General features: G+C 42.3%; 2 protein-coding genes across 6 annotated transcripts in view; one reads left to right on the top strand and one right to left on the bottom strand.

Moving 5' to 3' along the window:
• The window catches only part of pald1a (phosphatase domain containing paladin 1a), a 118,306-nt gene that overhangs the window by 57,507 nt on the left and 39,050 nt on the right, over positions 1-21,749 (bottom strand). For all 5 annotated transcript variants that reach the window (XM_084079455.1, XM_084079458.1, XM_084079457.1 and 2 more), the window contains exons 5-17: positions 19,404-19,571; positions 17,703-17,863; positions 13,915-13,990; positions 9,426-9,580; positions 8,867-8,963; positions 8,619-8,723; positions 6,794-6,889; positions 6,233-6,367; positions 4,903-5,019; positions 3,645-3,824; positions 2,358-2,555; positions 935-1,075; positions 445-516 (exon numbers count right to left, since the gene is read on the bottom strand). In XM_084079455.1, the coding sequence (XP_083935581.1) occupies positions 445-516; positions 935-1,075; positions 2,358-2,555; positions 3,645-3,824; positions 4,903-5,019; positions 6,233-6,367; positions 6,794-6,889; positions 8,619-8,723; positions 8,867-8,963; positions 9,426-9,580; positions 13,915-13,990; positions 17,703-17,863; positions 19,404-19,571 (1,701 nt within the window). The remainder of the gene's footprint in view (positions 1-444; positions 517-934; positions 1,076-2,357; positions 2,556-3,644; positions 3,825-4,902; positions 5,020-6,232; positions 6,368-6,793; positions 6,890-8,618; positions 8,724-8,866; positions 8,964-9,425; positions 9,581-13,914; positions 13,991-17,702; positions 17,864-19,403; positions 19,572-21,749) is intronic.
• The window catches only part of polr3a (polymerase (RNA) III (DNA directed) polypeptide A), a 380,370-nt gene that overhangs the window by 338,484 nt on the left and 20,137 nt on the right, over positions 1-21,749 (top strand). The window lies entirely within an intron of this gene.

Genomic DNA, 21,749 nt, shown 5'->3' with positions numbered 1-21,749 from the left:
GCTATACACCCACAATACTGAGCAGAGGTGTCTCGCAAAAATGACCCAATTTAATAGACGGATGACCCGTTTACGTTTGTGTGTGTGTGTGTGTGTGTGTGTGTGTGTGTGTGTGTGTAACCTACAAATCATTGAGTGAATGTAGAAGTTACATAAGTTGCTGTTTACAAAACTGCGTTGGTACTGTACATGTACAGTAGGTCACTCTGGGGGCTGTGCCCCATTCCCTCTAGCCTTATGTGTGCTGTACATACAGTACACACATCATCCTTAACATTCGTTGCTGTCGGGTAAAAACCTCTTATCTCAGCGAGGTCTCTCGCCCAGTGCATGTGTAGTGCTCAGGACGACATGATATCCGAAGCGCTCTTTTTGCCATTTGTCATACAATATAGGGCTACACTTAACATTGAGAAAGTTAAATACATTTATTACTGTACGTACCTCAAATTCTCCCTTTGTGTACTTGGCATCTGGAACACTCACTATCTCATCATCCCCAAACTCAGGAAAACCCTGCAGGCAGAAAACATCACATTCACATTTTTATTTTGGATGTGCAAAAAAATACAAACAAACTAAAAACATTATTCGTCTACTTTATTAATCGATTAAGACCAGGAACGCATCTGTGTCATTTTAAGATTATTTGGCTTTTCAAAAATAGCAGATCTACAAGCTCATAGCGTGGCACCAAATGCAGCGCTACGAGCTTATAGAGCTGCTATTTGTGAAAAACCTTGAACATTTGCACAAATCTTTGAATATATATTTTTTAATCTCTGCTTCTGGAGGTCCCTGGAACAAAACATTTTGCAAATGTTGGCTTTGAAAAAAATATATTAAAAGATTTGCACAAATGTTCACAATTTCTTTTTAAAATAGCAGATCTACAAGCTCATAGTGCGGCACTCGGCATAAATAGTGCACGTACGTTAAAGTGCCACAGGGTGAGGGCAGCAGTGACCATGGCGGTGGTGGTGCGGCCCTTGCCGTTGGAGCAGTTGAAGACAAAGGCGGAGCGGGAGTCTTCGGCTAAGGCTCCCTTCATGGCCTCCATCAGCCTGTCAAAGTCCTGAGCATGTGAAGAAAAAACACATGGTTTTTATACTGTGAATAAACAAATATGTTAACTTAGGTGCACTTCTAATACTGAAAAACTAAAATAATGTTAATTTCAGCACCGTATGAAAGTTCAGCTTATAGTGCAAGACAAGCAGTGGTGGAAAAAGTACTCAAATTCTTTACTTAAGTAAAAGTACCAATACTGCAATATAAAAACACTCTGTTAAAGTAAAAATCCAAAATTAAAAATTTACTTGAGTAAAAGTACAAAAGTATTGGCATCAAAATGTACTTAAAGTACCAAAAGTAAAATAACTAAATATTAGAAAATAGCCGATCTACAAGCTCACAACGCGTCGCGACGCGACGCGTTGTGAGCTTGTAGATCTGCTATTTTCAAATAGCCTAGGTATAAAATAGGGCTAAAGTGGTTAATGTATGTTCTATAACATCATAATTTACATCTGCAAAGTAACTAGTAACTAAACTTTTCAAATAATTGTAGTGGAGTAAAAGTACAATATTTGCCTCTGAGATGTAGTGGCGTAGAAGTAAAAGTATTGGAAATTGGAAATACTCAAGTAAAGTACAAATATCTCAAAATTGTACTTAAGTACAGTACTTAAGTAAATGTACTTCGTTACTTTCCACCACTGAAGACAAGTCATGCAAGATTTTGCTCATTATTGTGGGAATGCTTGGTAATTGGCACTGTACGCCACTAGAGGGCGCCCAAAGCATAGTCAATGCCACAGTCTCAGTCTGCATGACAGGCAACCACTACAATGATTGCTAGTACTACTAAATAGTCTGTCGGGTGGAAACCTCATAAGTCCAAAACTGTTACTTTTCAGAATTCAAAATCCCCCTTTCTGCATTTTACATTTTTATGTTTTCCTTTGCTTGGGCATTTTTACTAGTAATTCTTAATTTTATTTGTTCTGTTGAGCAAAGCGTCTTCCAGTAGCAAGAAAAGCACTATATAAATTGGATGTATTATAAAAATAGTAAAAGTAGCAGATCTATTGGGCGGGGCTTAAGTTTGGGGGAAGAGGTGTGTGTGTGTTGTGTTGTAAGTGTGAGTGCAGAGTGTGAAATAAAAGGACACGCGGTGGTGCGTGCCTGACATAATTTTTTTTTTTTTTTAAAGTAGCAGATCTACAAGCCCAAAACATGTCGCTTCACGCTGCGTTTCGAGCTTGTGGATCTGCTACTTTTGATGCTTGTGTGTGTGAGTATTAATTTAGTAAAAAAAGGTGTGTGTGTGTGTGCGCGCGAGCGAGCATGTGTACCTCCTCTTTAGGCGCGCTGCAGTCAGGCAGAGGGATGCGTCTGTACTGCAGGGCCTGGTAGGAGCTCCTCTGCTGGACGAACACCTCCTGCACGCTCACACAGCTCTTAAACATCCTCATCTGCTTCTCCTGCTCCAGGGTCACCTCCAACCACTTCCCAGAGCCCACCATCTCCTCCTTGAGGGACATCTCCAGTTTCTAACAACCAAGCAGGGCACAGGAACATTCAATCATTCAATCAACTCTAATAGCTCCATGTAAAAGACAACGAAAAGACAACAAAGATTAAAACGGGGGGAAAAAACTAAAACAAAACAAATCTAAAAACCATCCACTCATGTCTACAAAAACAAGAAGAGTACCAAATGCTGCTCTTCTTAGGCATTGTTAAAGGCATTATAATTTCAACCTCATCATAAAACTGTACATCAGATTTCAGATAACAGAATCTATAGTGGGAACGCCACTGTCTCAGCAGGATTCTGAGAGCATCTTTATATGCCACCCACAACTTATTATATTTACCTTTACCGTGGCTGCACCACAAGGGGGCAGTATACAGTGGTGTACTACAGTAAGATCACATCAGGTTGGTGATGCCAACCTCCTTGACATCCCCAAGACAAAGAAACGAACCTGAGGTGACAGGGCTTTCTCAGGTACCCCCCACCCCACCCTTTAACTTTACCTCTACCAAAGTCCAATTCCATGAAGAGAGCTGCATTAAGAGAGCTGCATTTTATATGTTAATTGTACTTTGGAATAGTCTTCCAAGTGAGATTCGTAACACCAGAGAAAAAGCCACTTTTAAAAGGAAACTTCGACTTTGTATACTGTACACTCAATACATACAGTAACATCATATCTTACATACCAGATTGATAGTGCTACTTTTTAAATCTTGTATCCCTGTAGGTATCTCTTTTTATGTGATAATCGACTTTATTTAGTTTTTGATGTTTTTAGTATTTCTTTGTAATACACTGTAATATGTTGTATGTTTTTGTTAGTGTATTTTAATGTCTTGAACCCCAGGAAGACCAGCTGACGTTAAGGCGTCAGCTAATGGGTATCCGTTTAAATAAACAAAAATCACATCAAAGCTGCCCTCCCCCACCATCACCACCACGTTTAAAGCCAATCAGAAACAGCGGACAGATAAACAAAGTAGCCTTCCTCTATTAGGGTGGCTTGATTTTCTTGTGTTGTTTTCTCCTCCACCCCATGCAAAGCCTCTTTGGGTAGTTAGAAAAGCGCTATATAAATTTGAGATGTTATTATTATTACCTCTATGAGCTGTGGGTCGGAGGTGGGGACAGGGATGTGTTGCTCCAGACACGAGGGCTCTCTGGGGGTGAACACCTGGCCGTTCCCCTCCAGGACCAGCTCCTCCTGGAGGTTGACCCACAACACGTGGCCGTGTTTCCTCTTCTCATCCGTCAGGTGGGCCAACACTGCACCTGTAGCCTGAAACCCCAAAAATAACAATTTGCAATTCAAGGCATTTAGCAGACGCTCTTATCCATGACTTACAATAAGCAAGGTAAAAAAAATCACATAAATAGAATGCAGAGAAAACAATATAGTGTAGTGCCTCAAGAAACTAAGATACCACAAAACAATAACCCTTTAAGACCGGGAAGCATCATTTGTGTCATTTTAAGATTTATTTGGCTATTCAAAAATAGCAGATCTACAAGCTCAGAGCTTGTTTGAGTATGTTAATACAATTGGGGTGGTTGTATTTTGTCTCCCTGCTCTTCTATTGAGACCGTGTCAAAGGTCATGTCTCACCTAGACACAGGATCTGACACAGATTTTGACCTTAATCAGGATGTGATCACTGAACCGATCTTCATACTTGTGCACTCTGGCAGTAGGCTAAGTAAATCCATTAATGTGTGTGTGTGTGTGTGTGTGTGTGTGTGTGTGTGTGTGTGTGTGTGTGTGTGTGTGTGTGTGTGTGTGTGTGTGTTAAAATCACATTTTGTGAATTCATAAACTCAGACGCACCTCCCTGCCATATTTGGGCAAGTCCGACATCATCTTTATGACATCAGAGAACACAGTTAAGCCACGCCTGCAATTAGACTTGTTTTGCTAAAAGGTGTTCATATAATTACTCGATGGGAAGAGGGAAAATATTGTTCTCCGTTTAGGTGTCAAGTCACTCATCAGGACAAAAATATGCACATCTGACGGTTGTGGGGAAAGGTTGTTTACACTGAGGTGTATACATGTCAAGAACTTGGGACTTGTTTATAATTGTGAAGTATAAACAGAATTACTGACATTCCTGAGGCTCATACTTCCTGTTGACAAACCTTATTTAGATATAAACTCACCTTCAGTGAAATACTCCACTAAAGTAAAACATACCTCAAAATTGGACTTAAGTACAGTACTTAAGTAAATGTACTAAGTTACTTTACACCACTGCACTAAAGACACCGCTATTGCAAATCCATTAATGCCAAGTGGTAAATAGTGGTCATCCATATTGACCAGAATAAATAGGATTATTTGGCAGTCAATTGGCACTTACCTCAGATGTGGGCTGGGCCATTCCATAAATGGGCATCTTGGGCACTCTCCTGAAGTTGGCCACCTTCATGTCCTTCACTGTGCTCAGCACGTCTGGGGCCAGGTACTCGTCAGCCACCTGCACACACACACACACACACACACACACACACACACACACACACACACACACACACACACACACACACACACACACACACACACACACACACACACACACACACACACACACACACACACACACACACACACACACACACACACACACACACACACACACACACACGGATTAAGCAAGGGATAATTGATGGTGAGCCGGTCATTGTCGAGAAATAAACCCCTGACAGGGTGATAGGGTCTTTGGGGCTACAAACAGGGGCCGCCATGTTGGATACGGAACACAATCAAGCAGCGCAGCAGGTGCTCCGAGTCTTTGGTTAGACTACACAGCAGTCTGTTATTGTTAAAAAGAAACAAGCCCTCGACGCATTGAGATACTGTGGGCTATTTTCAGTGCATGGCATGCTTCCATAAAGACATGCTGACTTCTATGGAATCCAAATGACTGAGAACTTTAATCCATGCAGACGGAGAAATGACACATAACAGCCACTGTAGAGATGCACACATGCTGTGCATTCAGTGGAGCAGCTTATGCTCTTCACTTTTCAGAAACAACATGTAATCAAAAGCTTCTTGAGGACCAAAACATGACCTCATCAAGAGCGGAAAAGGAAAAACAGCACATTCAAAGGGCCCCATCTTGCCTTCAAGGCCTTATGGTGCGTTCACACGGGCAATTAAAAAGATACATGCTGCCATTCATTTTCAATGGAAGCCAGCGACATGAAGGTACAGAGATACATCCAACGTTTGTAGCTGTAGCTCTATAGCGACAAAGATCACAAAACTACAAATTCAAGTTGAGCAGGGTTCAACTTCAAGATAGAAAGATACAAAACTACAACTGTAGTTCCGATGTACGCACGTTTGATGACCTCAACGACCGTGTTGAGCAATACAGATACAAAGCGACAACGATTTTTTAAATATCTTTGTATATTCGTATCTGGCCTATGTGAACGCACCATTACCCCTTATGCCTAAACTTATTAGGCTTTTCATTTTTTTTACTATTTTCTAAAACATTTTAAAATAGTGAAAATAGCCAATCTACAAGATCGCAACGCGTCGATGTAGCCACGCTATCTTCACCATTTTAAAATGTTTATTTTCAAAATACCGCTAGTGCAAAATGGCTAACATGTGTGTGTGCGTGTGTGCGTGTGTGTGTGTGTGTGTGTGTGTGTGTGTGTGTTGTATGGTCTCACCAGTACGCGGGCTCCCTTAGTGACCAGGTCGGCGGGGGCAGACAGCTCTGACAGGTTCATGCAGGCCAGTAGCCTGTACAGCCACGCATGGCTGCACATCCACTGGCTGAAGTTGGAGGCGAAGGCCAGTGGATACTGTAACACCATGCAACACAACATTTACACTGGTGACCCAGTCTGCATTTACATTGTTGTACAGAATCATGTGCATAATCATTATGTGCACATTAGAGCAGTGGTTCTCAAAAATAGAAAGGAACATTTTCAGGTCAAATTGATGTATTTGGCCGCACTGCTGCGGACTGAAAATATTGTGTGCCAGGGACACACATAAGAGAAGATTTACGCTGAGAATCTTTTTCAAAACTATTCCAAATTTTTCACAGTTTTTGAAAGATTTTTAAAAATGTTTTGCGGCTAGCAGATCTACAAACTCACTGGGAGCTTGTAAATAAAAAAATTGCAATACATTTTTAGGGTTCCCCGGCCCTCACTTTGAGACCCACTGTACTAGAGAACAAGAAATAATGATAATAAAAAATAAATAAAAAACATCTGAACCTGTTCATGAAGATATGCATTGAACACGATCAAGTAGAAATAGCGCTCCAAGCTCTGCATGGTTCTGTGCAGAAAGTAGTCTTTAGTGCTGCTCCCCTGAAACACACCATGGTACAAGCAGCATTTACAGCACAATCACAAACTCTGTACAATCAGGGGACTTCAAACTTTGTTGAATGTAAACATGCTATAAATGTATCTACTGGATCCCAAGAGATCCCACTGAATCACTAGGAGACAAGAGGAAGCATGTTAAAATGTGTTGCCTGTCTAAATTGGCATCAAACATCCCTGTTTTTATCATGTTTTGTTTGTTTGTATTTTGGGGGAGGCTTCATTCAATATCAACAGTGGAGAGAGACAGAAAATGGCAGGAGATAAATATGGGGGAGGACATGCAGCAAAGGGGCCAGAGTCGAACCCGGGCCGGCCAAAGCAAGGACCAAGCCGTGATATCGTCGCTGACGGGCAGGAACCTCTTATCTCCATATCATTTTTTCGTAAATGAACGCCCTACTTGATCATACAACAGCGTCACACAAAAGCATCAAAAGCAGGCGATCCACATAGGTGTAGATCTGCTACTTTTGATGCTTTTGCATTAGAATCCTGAAAAGTTACAGTTTTGGACATATGAGGTTTCCACCCGACAGAGACGATATGGTCAGGGGTGCACATAACTGGTGCGCAGGTGCGCATGCGCAGCCAAAATAAAAAATGCGCACCACATCAGACGACGCAAGGCGCTTTTGCGCACCAACAGCTGGGACAGGAATTTCCAAGCTTTTATTTTTTAGCAAAACTAAAAAATAAAAGCCTGGAGATCGAGGCTAGGAATTTACTTCCTGAAGCCACACTCACACAATCACTCTAAAGCACCCGTCGGCCCCATGTACTCGCGTCGCCTCGCATCGCCTCGCATTGCCTCGCTGCGTGCACGCAGCCAGCAGCGGCTGTTAGAGGCACTCGTCACCGATGATGAACGCACCGTAATGGTGCAAAATATGCCGTGAACGTCCCAATCTGGCGGATAAAATCAGCGCAGCAGCACAGGGCACCAACCTTGGGGGCTTTATCTAACAGCGTGAGAAAAAAAACGGCGAAAATCGGCGGAATTTAGAAGCAGAGCGTCCTTTTTTTCTCCCCCCCCCGTTGACAAAACTGTCCGGTGGGCACCGTGCTGAACCCCCCCCCCCCCCCCCCCCCTTGACAAAAATGTCCGGGTTGAACCCCCCCCCCGTTGACAAAACGGGACGGGCGCCATGCGCACCAAGTCACATGTCCAGGTGCTCTTCTGCGTACCAGACCTAAAAAGTTATGTGCACCCCTGGATATGGTATCACTGTACCAGGGCGGCTTGGGATAAATCTCCATACAAGTTGTGAAATAAATGATGTTCCCAGTGCACCACAGTTTTTCTCCAAATACTATTGTAAAACTGTTTTTGCAGCCACACCAGCCCATTGGATATCTTCTGAGGAAGACTCTTATGTCGAAATGTTAATCAATTAAGCCTTGACTGCAAGTTAGTGTTTTGACTGCAAAGTCACAGTGTGCAGACTTCTATCTTTTTTTATCCTGCCTTGATCCACTGTTGGTCCTGCACCTGCCGTTCAGTGGATGTGCCAGTTTTATTTTTTCTTTATCCCTGAATTTAGCCTTTATATGAATGGTACAATTCAACCGTCAAATATTGGCTTAGAGCTGTCCACAGCTTCTCCAATGTCAGCTAGAAAAATGACTTTCTCTTCTGCATTGTCAGCACACACCAGCCTTATTCAGCAGAACAGAGAGTGTTTTTTTTTCAGTGTAGAACACCACTGACCTGTATTTGATAGTCCTCTCCGATGCCTTCTAGCTTGCTTTTGTTTTCGTATATCGCTTCTTTGATGTTGTGCATTTCGGAACACAGGGCGATAGCTTGGTCAACCTAACGGTCAGGGTAGAGAAGAAGATGAGAGACGATGGATGACTCGGCTCACCTAGTAATAATCAAACCGTCAATTATTTGTATCAAGCCAGGATGTCAGGTGTGACACTGTAGTTCATCATCTTGTGTGTACTGTACAGTACCTCCTCCGTGAGCTCCTGTCCATTGGGAAGCTTGTTGATCAGAGAATGAATGACTTGGAATAGTGGCTTGGGCTCTGGGGCCGTCGTCTCCTCAACCCTGCGGGGAAAAAAACAAGACAAACCGGGTCAAACTTGAGCTTTCTAACAACTTTTTCTGCTAGACAAAATACTTTCATAACTTGACCACAAATTTCTGCTCACAACGTGCTTAATTCGCACAACAAAGTATACAGGGCTTAGAGCGGTTCACACCATGCACGATTAAAAAGCAGCAGTAGCAGAGGCCGGGACCGCTGTCCTAGTGGTCTGGGCACCTAGGCTACAAAGTAGCCTGACAGTGTGTCACGGGTTCGAGTCCCGTTCCCCACGGCCTTTGCTGCGTGTCATTCCCCATCTCTCTCTCCGTTTCCTGTCTAACACATTTCATCATCAAAAAAACCCAAATACACCTACTATAACAAAGACAATAGTGAACAATATAGTTATAGTTCTTATAGTTATAGTGCTTGGTGTGAACGGCCCTTAAGATAAGTTTGGCAACGGGATAGGAGTTTCGTACTGTGGCTGTGGTTGGGATGTCCCCGTCAGGCGGTTCATGACCAGGGTGCCCAGGATCATGGCCAGGTTGGTGCGGCCCACGCCCACCTGGCAGCTGAAGAGCAAGGCGGGCAGGGCTCTGGACGCGCTCCGACTCAGAGAGAGGTGGGGACTCTCCTGGAAAAGACATGGAAACGGTGCTTAAAATAGAGAGCGAGAGCAGGACAGCAGAGTGAAAAATAACACAAACATACACACGCAACTGTCACTTCAACACATGTGGTAATGGCTGTGGGACGTGCAATTATGTAATTATGCCTACTGTACAACATGGTCAAGTGCTACTATGTCAGCTGTTGCTGCCTTAAAGGCCAGTCCACACTAATGATTTGCGACGCAACTGCTAGCAACATGCAACTCCTTGCAACCATTATCCCAAATGGCAGTTGCAAGGAGTTGCATTGGTGTGGACTGGCCTTAAAGGGATAGTTCACCCCCAAAATGACTTTTTTTCTATCGATTAGTCACCCCATGGAGACTTGAATTCATGGATATTCTTTAGTTTGTCACATTCCTATAAGCCAATAATTTGAAGACTGGCAGTGATTCCGGTAGGATACACAAAGAGTCTACTTTGTGTCTCCTACCGGAACTGCTGCCTACTGGTCCTCTGGTCATCAAATGAGTGGCTTATGAATGCGACAAAAACTGGGGTGACTAATGGAGAGAAAAAAGGTAATTATTTGGGTGAACTATCCCTTTCAATGGTTTTGTTGCAAGGAGTTTCAAGGGGTTGCAATGGTGTGGACTGGCCACACAAGGGGTTCACAAAGTGGGGTCAGGGGACCCCCAGGGGTCCTTGAGGGTGTTCCAGGGGGTCCCCAGTAGAATTAGTTAATGTAGCATCAAAATAATCGTTAAAAAAAATGTTAACGACAGCTATTCGAAAATAGCCTATCTACAAGCTCACAATGAGTCGCCATGCGACACGTTGTGAGCTTGTGGATCGGCTATTTTCAGAAACATCTTGTAGAAAAAATCTCTTCTTATGGGGGTACCTGGCACAACATCTTTTCAGATGGGGGTCCACAGCCTAACACATTTTATCTTTAATGTAAAGCAGGGACAAAGTATATAGGGCACGACTGGAAAATAGCTCCCAAAGGAAGAGCTTTGATTAATAGACCATCATGGATGTCTGATTATATGACCTTAATACGAACTAAATAATACATTTTTTTCCAATCACTTCAAAACAGAGAAACGGTGGTTTCCTCGGCCTCGTTTCAACCACTGAAACAGGAAGCGAGGGAATGTCCAGGAAGCTATCAGGACTTGTGCAAACACGGGCCTGTCATGCCTGCAGTCCCTCAACCCCCCCCCCCCACCCACCGAGTAGACATCAGAATGTCACCATCATAACAGAGCAGCAAAAAGACATTTTGGTGGTGACCATACCTTTATCCCATGCAAATACATTTGTACATTGACTTTGGTCTAAACCTGAGTGGTTATTCCAGCGTTGCACACGCGCAACTACTAAGTATAAATCTTCATACTGCTGATCCACATGCTTCTTTTAAAAAAAACACAAACCACTTTCCAACCACAGGGAACTGGACAGCATGCTGCTACTACTAGGGAAGTCAGAAGAACAAAAACAAAGCAGAAGCAGAGTTTTTACTCGAGTACAAGTAGCAATACCACCAATATAAAAATACTCTGATACTGCTGTAGTATGGTCAAGAAGGGCGTTAATTTGAGAAAAAATACAAAAAGATAAAATATGGAGATAATAGGTTTCTGTCCATCAGGGACAAGCTTAGTTTCCACCACGATCTACTAGGTCAAGTCAGCAGACAAAAAAGAAACAAAGAGAGATCTTCCTGTGTGAGTGAAGGAGCAGATAGAAACCAGGCTGAACTCTGACAGCCCTGGCTGTTCCCAAATCGTCGCTGTCAGGGCAGAAACCTCTTATCTCCATATTCTAACTTTTAGTTTCGGAAATTAACGCCCTACTTGATCATACTACAGCGTCACACAAAAGCACCAAAAGTAGCAGATCCACAAGCTCGAAACGCAGCGCGAATCGACGTGTTTTGAGCTTGAAGATCTGCTTCTTTTGATGCTTTGGTATTTGAATCCTGAAAAGTAACAGTTTTGGACATGTGAGGTTTTCCAACTGACAGAGACGATATGTCACATAGTAGACATAAACTGATCACAGACAGGAGGTCTGCTCATTGTCATAGCTATTATGGTTATTGGTGATGGATGAGACACACACACACACACACACACACACACACACACACACACACACACACACACACACACACACACACACACACACACACACACACACACACACACACACACACACACACACACACACACACAGAGAAAGAAGCCGAGTACATTTACAGTACTGAAGTACTGTGCTTAAGTACAAGTTTGTACTCCACTACAATTATTTGATACATTTAGATATTGGTTACAGTAATTTACAGATTTAGATCATTAACACAAAACATACTGTACTGTACATTAACCACTTAAACCCTACAGTTTAAGTGGTAACCCTGTATGTTATAGTTCGACATATATATATGTTGAGACCTTGTAGATCAGGTATTTTCAATAGATTGACCAAAACTCTGAAAAGAAAAAGCACAGAGAAAACCTCCGTGTTTAGCAACAATCGGGGGATCGATCGTACTGGAGATAAATATTCTGTGAATACTTGAAAAATCACAGGCACTATTGGCAATTATTATTTACTTGGCACTGAATGAGTATATTTTGATGCCAATACTTTTGTACTTTGACTTGTGTAAGATTTTGAATGCAGGCAGGGGCGTCACGGCCATTCACTGTGCGTACGACGCGACACCCTCACTCTCACAGATCCGTGATTTCATCCCCCACTTTTTGAAAAAAAAAAATATAGGCCTATATATATTTTTTTGATAATAAAATCGGTAAAATCAGGCAAAAATAAGAATTAAATAACCTAACCCTAAAACCGAAATAAAGTAACCAAAACACAAAAAAACCTAACAAAATCCGTCCAAAAAACACAACATTTTGAAAATACAGAATTTGTTTACATTTGACAGTTACAAATGTTTTTCACGCTTTTTCAAAAATAGCAGATCTACAAGCTCATAGCACTCGGTGCCGCGCTATGAGCTTGTATATCTGCTATTTTTGAATAGCCAAAGTGTAAAGTAAGGGGTATAGTCCACCGAAAGTCCATCCCCCCCACCTTCTGAGAGCCTGTGATGTCCCTGAATGCAGGACTTTTACTACCAGAGCATTTCTACATTGTGCTATTGCTACTTTTCCTTGAGTAATATCATATTTGAGTAATATGTCGGGTGGAAACCTCATATGTCCGAAAGTGTTACTTTTCGGGATTCAAATTCAAAAACATGAAAAGTAGCAGATCTACAAGCTCAAGACGCTGAGCTTGTGCATCTGCTACTTTTCATGCTTTTATGTGAAGCTGTAGCACGATCAAGTAGGGTGTTAAATTACAGAAAAAACACAAAGTCGGAGATGAAAGGTTTGTGCCCGACAGCAACGATATCCGAGTAGCTCTTCCACCGCTGCAAACACGGGACAGGGTCAAAACGACAGGTATTATTGCAGGGCCAAAAAAGGCATTTTGGTCCGTCAACAGCCTCCGTGAGACAGTCCAGATGCTCGGCGATAGTTCCATCCATTAGTTTCTTTTATAGTTCCATCCATTCATATCTTTTATGGCACATCAAAACAAAGCCCCCAGTGAGAGCAGTAACCGGGTGAAATTAATCCCCAGCAGAACCCCGAGCAGTGCTCGTTTTTGATTGGTCGGTTTCGACCACGACCGACAGGGTCAGGGTAATAATATACTGTACACCGGTGGTTGGCATTTGCCAAGGCAACCAAGGCAGAACTGACAGTCAAAGCGAAGACTGGCCAATCACAGCGTGTCCTCGCCGGACATGCTTGCAGAGACTCCTGGGTAATGAAGTCAAAGACGTTGGCTGCCATGTTATTTGTGTCCAAAGTGGCCACTGATACCCCAAACCATTGGTTCTCAAATTGGGGTCCGGAGACCCCAAGGGGTTCTTGGGGGGGTACCAGGGGGTCCCCAGCAAAATGTTAATATAGCATCACAATCATAAAAAAACCCTTTATTCATATTTTATACTTTGGCTATTAAAAAATAGCAGATCTACAAGCTCATAGCACGGCACGAGTGCCGCGCTATGAGCTTGTAGATCTGCTATTTTTTTTAAATTTTGAAAATGTGTGCAAATCTTTCAATCTTTTTTTTAAAAAGGTTTTTTAACACAAATCTTTGCTTCTGGGGGTCCCTGGCACGACATATTTTCAGGTGGGGGTCCATGGCCACATACATATCAATTTGGGGGTCCGTGGCACAAAAAAGCCCCCTGGAACCCCTGGGGGCCCCCCCCGGACCCCACTTTGAGAACCAGTGGTATATTTACACTATAGCTTACCCTAAGTATGCTCACGAAGGCGTCAAAGTCTTCCTCCAGGGGCGCTCCCTCCATGGGCAGAGGTAACCTGTAGTACCTGCAAGAGGAGGACAACACATTGTTACTGTTCTGGGTCTGGTGTTGTGTCAACAGTGTGTCTATGTAGGTCACAACAACATGCATCAGGCTGACCTGAATTAACCCATTAAGACCGGAAAAGCATCTGTGTCACTTTAGATTTTAACCACTTTAACCATTATTTTATACTTTGGCTATTCAAAAAAAAATGTAAGCGATTTTGTTTTTTACTCAAATCTTTGCTTCTGGGGGTCCCTGGAACAAAATATTTTGAGATTGGGTCTGCGGCCAAATACATATCATTTTGGGGATCCTTGACATGAAAAAAGTTGAGAACCACTGACAGACACTTATGTTTTTTCAGAAAACTGTTTGGAATCGACATCAGGTCTTAATGGGTTAAAACCTGCCTTCACACCACGAGTCTCACGTGTTGTGTGTTCACTAATCTCACAAACATCTCAAGACAGAAACACTACTTCTTCCTTTTCACCTTATATGACCAAAAAAGGGGACGCCAGGAGGAAATGAATCTCTCGAGACAGATTCCGACAACAGCAGAAGAAGACCTTTCCGGTTCAAAACGTTGATACTTGGTACTCACTAGTTCTCAAACTTTTTTGTGCCAAGGACCCCAAATTGCTATGTATTTGGTCACGGACCCCCATCTGAAAATATGTTGTGCCAGGGACCCTCAGAAGCAAAGATTTGTGTTAAAAAAAAGAGATTTAAAGATTTGCACACATTTTCAAGATTTTTCAAAAATAGCAGATCTACAAGCTCATAGCGCGGCACTCGGTGCTGCGCTATGAGCTTGTAGATCTCCTATTTTTTAATAGCCAAAGTATAAAATATGGATAAAGGGGTTAAAATGATTGTGACGCTTTATTATTTTGCTGGGGACCCCCTGGTATCCCCCCAAGGACCCCTGGGGCTCCCCGGACCCCACTTTGAGAACCAATGCAATAAATGATCCTGCATCGTGGCTATGAATGTGCATCTTTTTAGACTTCTTTACCAAGGTCAGCAGCACCTCAACACTGCCTTAACCCATTCAATCCGGGAACGCACACTGTGTCAATTTAGATTTTTAGCTAAAACCATTATTTTATAATTTGGGCTATTCAAAAATAGCAGATCTACAAGATCATAGCGCGACGCAGAGTGCCGCGCTTTGAGCTTGTAGATCTGCTATTTTTGAAAAAACATTGAAAATGTGTGCAAATCTTTGAATATATATATTTTTAAAGCGGACATTTGTAACTGTCAAATGTCTCAACAAATGTCTTCATTTTTCAGAAAACTATTGTTGCTATATCAGTGGTTCTCAAACTTTTTCTTGTCAAGGACCCCCAAAATGATATGTTTTTGGCCACCGATCCCCATCAAAATGTGTTGTTCCAGGGACCCCCGAGAAGCAAAGATTAGTTCCAGGGACCCCCGAGAAGCAAAGATTAGAGTAAAAAAATGTGTTTAAAACGAATATATTCAAAGATTTGCATAAATGTTCAAGATTTTTCAAAACATAGCAGCACTATGATTTTGCAGATCTACTATTTTTGAATAGCCAAAGTATAAAATAATGGTTTAAGTGGTTACACAGATGCGTTCCCGGGTTAAATGGGTTAACCATGTAATGTTGTTGTTAGTAGGAGTAAACACAGACGCACCCGGGAAGAAGTGGAATATGAAAGGGGAGGAAGCCAAACCGAGTTGCTGTCTCTACACAAAAAAGTAGGTGGTGGTGGTTGTTTTTTTTACATAATGGGTTCCCAGATTGGGATGAAAATGGTTAAAAATCATGACACGTCGACATATCGGTGAGACAGATAGACATCATATAATCTGCAGCATTTGGGAAGTACGTTTTAAGATCCAGCAGCAACAACGACACACTATCCACAGTGTCTGGATCTTCAAAGAGCTGCTGCGTAAAGGCTGATTCAGTGCTCCGCTTGGGGAACCGTATATTCTCTTGGCCTAGAAATGTCTTCTGATGACATATCAATAAAACAACTGACTTGGCCCCCGATCTGATTGCAGACAGCATGCCAAGATTCTCTTCTCTTTGCACCACCGCTCCTCCTCCAAACAGCAGTGCAACTCGCACAAACACCCCCCAATACTCTCAGAGAAGCCCCCACCCTTCAAACCTGCAAAACAGCTCTCAAAACCCACCTCTTCCATATGGCTTTCCCCAGCTAACTGCACACCCCACTGTCTCACCATTTCACTGTTTTTATTGATTTTATTCCAAAGTCTTAGCCTTTTCAGCGTTTTTTTGAGTGGTGCCAACCACTCCTATATCTGACTTTGTCTGTGTGTCCGGGTGTATGTATGTCCAATAAACAAACATTGATGACAACATCAATACGGGGCTCATCAAAGGCACCACTCTCTTCACACAGGGTGTGATTTTTCCTAATAAAGTTGATATTCTTTTGTTGTTTTCTACCCAAAGACGCTTTTTCATGAAAAGCTCTATATACATTTTAGATAGTATTCAAAATTAAACAAGCAAATCCCACTCCACATTTACAGTGGTGGACAAAGTACTCAAACGCAGTACTTGCATCACAGTAGATACTGGTCTAATATTATTCAACTATAAGTGAAATGTTGCTCAGTCAAATGTGTACTTGAGTTAAAGTACTGGAGTGCTTGCTTTAAAAATAATGTGTGTAAAATAAATGTACTAAAAGAAAAGGTCCACAAGCTTCACACAGCTTCGCATCACAACGCGTTGCGTGAGCTTATAGATCAGCTATGTTCACTATTTGAAATGGGGCTTAAAGGGATAGTTCACCCCCAAAATGACTTTTTTCTACTGATTAGTCACCCCATGGAGACTTTAATTACTAGATTTTTTTTTTGGGGGGGGGGGGGGTTTCGCATTCCTAAGCCAATAATTTGATGACCGGCAGCGGTTCCGCTAGGAGACACAAAGAGTCTCCTTTGTGTCTCCTACCGGAACCGCTGCCTACCAGCTGGTCATCAAATTATTGGCTTAGGAATGCGACAAAAACAAAAGTATGAATTCAAGTCTCCATGGGGTGACTAATCGGTAGAGAAAAACTTTTTTTGGGGGGGTGAACTATCCCTTTAAGTTTGTGTCCTTTCCTTGAAATGGAGTCGAAATTTCAATATTTGTCTTTGAAATGTAGTTTTTGTTTTTAAATACTCAGTTAAAGTACATATCGTTGCTGTCGGGCAGAAACCTTGTATCTCCAAGTTTCACATTTGTATGTTTTTTTTTCATAAATCAAAAGCCCTACTTCATCATACAAGAGTGTCACACAAAAGTAGTGAAAATAGCAGATCTACAAGCTCACAACGCCTCACATCTATTTCCACCAGTTTAAAATGATTTCAAAATACTAATAAAAAAGGAAATGGCTTTGGTTTCCACCCGACCAGCAACGAGATACTGTGTCCACCACTGCCTATATTTACGACCTGCCTTTCTGCTACTATAGCAAACACATGCTGCCGCTGTGGACTGAGTGGAGCCAGCCGCTACGCTACGCAGCCACAGGGAAAATAAAGGAACAATGCAAATAAAATGATATAAAGTAGAATTTAAGTTATCTGCGCTGTGCAATTTTTGTCCACAAAGCCTAAAAGGCTAAGCGGAGCACAAAACCTTTTCAGCTGGGGGGGGGGGGTCTGTGGCCAAATACATATCAATGTGGGGGTCCTTGACTCATGACTGTGTGCCTTGCCAGCCCTACCTGTAGAGTGGCGAGGTGAACATGGGCCTCTTGTAGACCTCCTCCGTCACGTGGATGTCCTCCTCGCACGTGATGCTGATCTTCTGCGGCTCGTCCTTGAAGTACTCGATGTCGTTGTAGACGTAGAACACGTTCTCGTTGAGCTTGGCGAAGTCGTGGAGCTGTGTGTGTGTGTGTGTGCGTGTGTGAGCGAGAGAAGAGTGTTTTAGTTGTGTGTTATCATTGCTGTTTATCAAGCAGGGGGGATTAGCATGAGTCCCGGCTGTAGAATAAGCTTCCATTTCTAGATTACAGATAGGATACAATACAGAACAGTGGTTCCTAACCTGTATGTGGGCCATGAGGATGTTGCTGCTAGTGGGCCACCACCAAATAATTGGCAAAACACCAAGATTTTAATGATAATAAATAACACATACATTTTGTTGCTGTCGGGCAGCAATCTCTTGACTCCATATTTCAACTGTTTTTTCGTAAATGAATACCCTACTTGATCATACTACAGCGTCACACGAAAGCATAAAAATGAGCAGATCCGCAAGCTCGAAACACGGTGCCAAGCAACGCGCTTTGAGCTTGTCGATCTGCTATTTTTGAATTTGAATCCTGACAAGTAACAGTTGTGAGATATAATTACTTATTGCACTCAAAGGGCCACAATGGAAATACACTCTTGAGCTTTTGCCTGTACAAATATATGTTCACGTACACAGTATAAGCATTTCTGTATTGATCAACTAAACAATACATGTATACATACTTTTACACACATAAATACTTCATGCCTTTTGACTGTGACAGCTTGCACCTTATATGCATCTGTATATCCGGCTATGCCTAGCGCAGGTGGCCATTACATTACTTAAGTCTATTCATATGTTTTTGTTGGTGGTGATTGAATGCAAATGTTACCTTTGTCAGTATTTCCACCTATTGTATGTAAGCTTTCTTTAACCAGGACAGTCACATTGAGGTTGGACACCTGATTTGCAAGTGAGACCTGGAGTGGCCGGTTTCTTTATTAACCCATTAAGACCTGAGGCTGATTCTACAAATGCCTTCTAAATCAGTAGTTCTCACACTTTCAAGATTTTTCAAAAATGTTCAAAAATAGCAGATGTTCATCTTCTAAGCCTTCTTAACACATTGGGTGCCTGGATTTTTTAATAACAACTTAACGTGGGTGCCAGCATTCTCCCCATTGACTGCACTTTGCTGTTTAAAGCTCTAGACTCCACGACGAGCAAATCCACGTAAAAAAAAGCATGCATTCATGTAGCGCGATGACCCTGGCTACATCCTGGAACGATAACATTTCACTCGCGAGTTACAACGGTGGGGGGATCGCGCATCGCACATGACCGGTTTTCCCCACCGGAAACAGATTCGGAGATACAGACGTTTTAAAGAAGGAAATAGACAGGAAGCGGATGGGGAGCCATGTTTTTTTTTCCGGTGATCCATCTGGCCTATCCTTCTCAGGATCACAATGGGTACTCCCAGAGCTGCTCTAGCCACTTGGCACTCCGAGTAACTTTTTGCACCTTTTGCAAAACCGTATATATATGGCACCTGCCTGTGACCCCACTTTGGGTCACGACCCTTAGTTTGAGAACCGCTGCTGTAGTATGACAAAGTAGGGCATTCATTTACGGGGAAAAAAGTCAAAATATGGAGATAATTGTGTGTAGTGTTGCTCACCTCCTTCCTGATGGTGAGCTCCAGGCTCTCCCCCTGCGCCTCCTCCGGCTCCATGCCGTGCAGGTTCTCGTGGAGGTTCTCCTTCCTCCTCGGCGTGTACGGCACAAAGTCGCCCTCCTTGTGCAGGAACACCACCGGCTCCTCTCTGACGCAGAAGAACATCACCTCCTGGTTGCAACAAAATACATAAAATATATTACAGGAGATGGAGATTAAAAGGTGGTTTAAGTCAATGGTTCCGAAACTGCTATAGTGAGAGAGAAACTTAATGGAGGATTTAAAATGTAATAAAAAAAAGGAGGGAGGAATAAAAGTTTGGCGTGGGAGTGATTTAGTGAAGTTCTTAACCCATTGAGACCTGAAGCCGATTCTACATGTCTCCTAAATCTCAACAGTTTTCTGAAAAACGTATGTTTCTATATCAGTGGTTCTCAAACTTTTTCATGTCAAGGACCCCCAAAATTATACGTATTTGGCCGCTGACCCCAATCAAAATATTTTGTTCCAGGGACCCCAGAAGCAAAGATTTGAGTTAAAAATGTTTGCTTTAAAAAATATAAATATTCAAAGATTTGCACACATTTTCACGATTTTTCAAAAATAGCAGATCTACAAGCTCGTAGCGCGGCACTCGGTGCCGCGCTATGAGCTTGTATATCTGCTATTTTTGAATAGCCCAACGTGTAAAATAATGCTTTTTAGCTCAAATCTAAAAATGACACAGTTCCAGGTCTTAATGGGTTAACCCTGCCGACGACTGGATATATCTTATGAAAAGTTGCGATGTGAGAACGTGATGGAAGACAGAGGGCTTGCTGTTACAATGGGTAATGTAAATAGTCACTACATCGGTGATCGCGACAGTGGTGAGTGACATTGTTTATACAAGTACGCATCCATATAGAATCCCACGTGAATCGCTTCAGAGCAGTTAATGGTGCGGATGCGGATCTATAAATAGGATGATATAATCAATATGGTTGGATGGCGGATGGATAATGAACGTGTACACGCAGATTCGGGTGACGAAAAAGCCCATCCGCGCATCTCTAGCATTAAGGGTATCTGCACATTTCTAAAGTGAAAATTTAAAGGAGTAGTTCACCCAAAAATGTACTTATTTTCTATCAATTACACACCCCAGGAAGTCTTGAATTCACGGAGTTATTTTTAGTTTTTGTCGCATTCCCGAGACAATAATTTGATGACCGGAGGAGTCTCTGGTAGGAGACTCAATGGAGTCACCTACTGAGTCTCCTATTGACGGATGACGGTCATCAAATTATTGGCTCAGGGATGGGACAAAAACTAAAAAAAATCATGGGGTGTGTATATGGTGACAATATGTCCCGATTCGTGCGGGATACTCCCGCATTTCAATGACTTTTAATGCGTCCCACAAATTGAGACAGGCTCCAGTTTTCAAATGTGCTTTTAAAATCTTGTGTGTGTGTGTGTGGTGAGGATCCTGTCAATGCAGGTTTAGGGGAATACCCACCAAAACCAACAACAAACAGCAAAACACAGCGAGTCTTTTAGCGACGTGTTTAACCCATTGAGACCTGTTACTACCTATACGTTGTTATACCTTTCAATCCGGATGTCACGTCTATGTCTCATTAGTAGTTGCTATAATATAGTAACATCATTTTTTATTTCTAGTAAGAATTTGAACGTTTTCAGAAAACTATTGTTAGGTTTTAGAAGGCCTCAGGTCTAAATGGGTTAATACTAAAAATTATAATCAATGAATGAAACATGAGTTTTCTGTGAAGTTTGTCAGAGTGGTTTTTCAGTTTCACACGGAGGTGAATAAGATACGGTCTATGGATACGTTCCTACTAAAACCAAAACAAGATTCCAACACAGATAAGGTTAACAGCTTCTGAGATAACTAGTGGTTAACCACACTGTGCAACACATCCAGTCATACAGCTCTGACTGTGGTAATAAGCTCTCATCTCTCATGTTTCCACACTCTGATTATATTGCAAAGAAAATGGCATGTGGTCGTACAAAAAGCAGCATCCATAGTTACAGATGTGCTTGCACCTGCCTGGGTGGAGAGTTGTGTGAGAGAGTTAAAAACACCAGTGGTTCAAGAACTCCCCAAGTGACAAAAAAAGCCCACACTCCATTCTTTTCAGTGGCTTCAGATGCTTCTAATCATGGCACAACAAAGCTCTTCCCATTGCCTCTGAGATATTGGACACCAGAACTGGGTTTTGAAAAGCAAGATACTTGACTTGTATGAGGATAGTGATGAGTCATCTGCTATCATACACCGCCCGGATTAGCAAGCAAGTTGTAAAAAAAATATCCTTGACATGAAAAAGTTTGAGAACC

The sequence above is a fragment of the Gymnoscopelus microlampas genome (genome assembly GCF_963454915.1).
Source record: "Gymnoscopelus microlampas genome assembly, chromosome: 14".
NCBI lineage: Eukaryota > Metazoa > Chordata > Actinopteri > Myctophiformes > Myctophidae > Gymnoscopelus > Gymnoscopelus microlampas.
The sequence above is the reverse complement of the archived record's forward strand: the minus strand, read 5'-3'. Positions and strand labels throughout refer to the sequence as shown.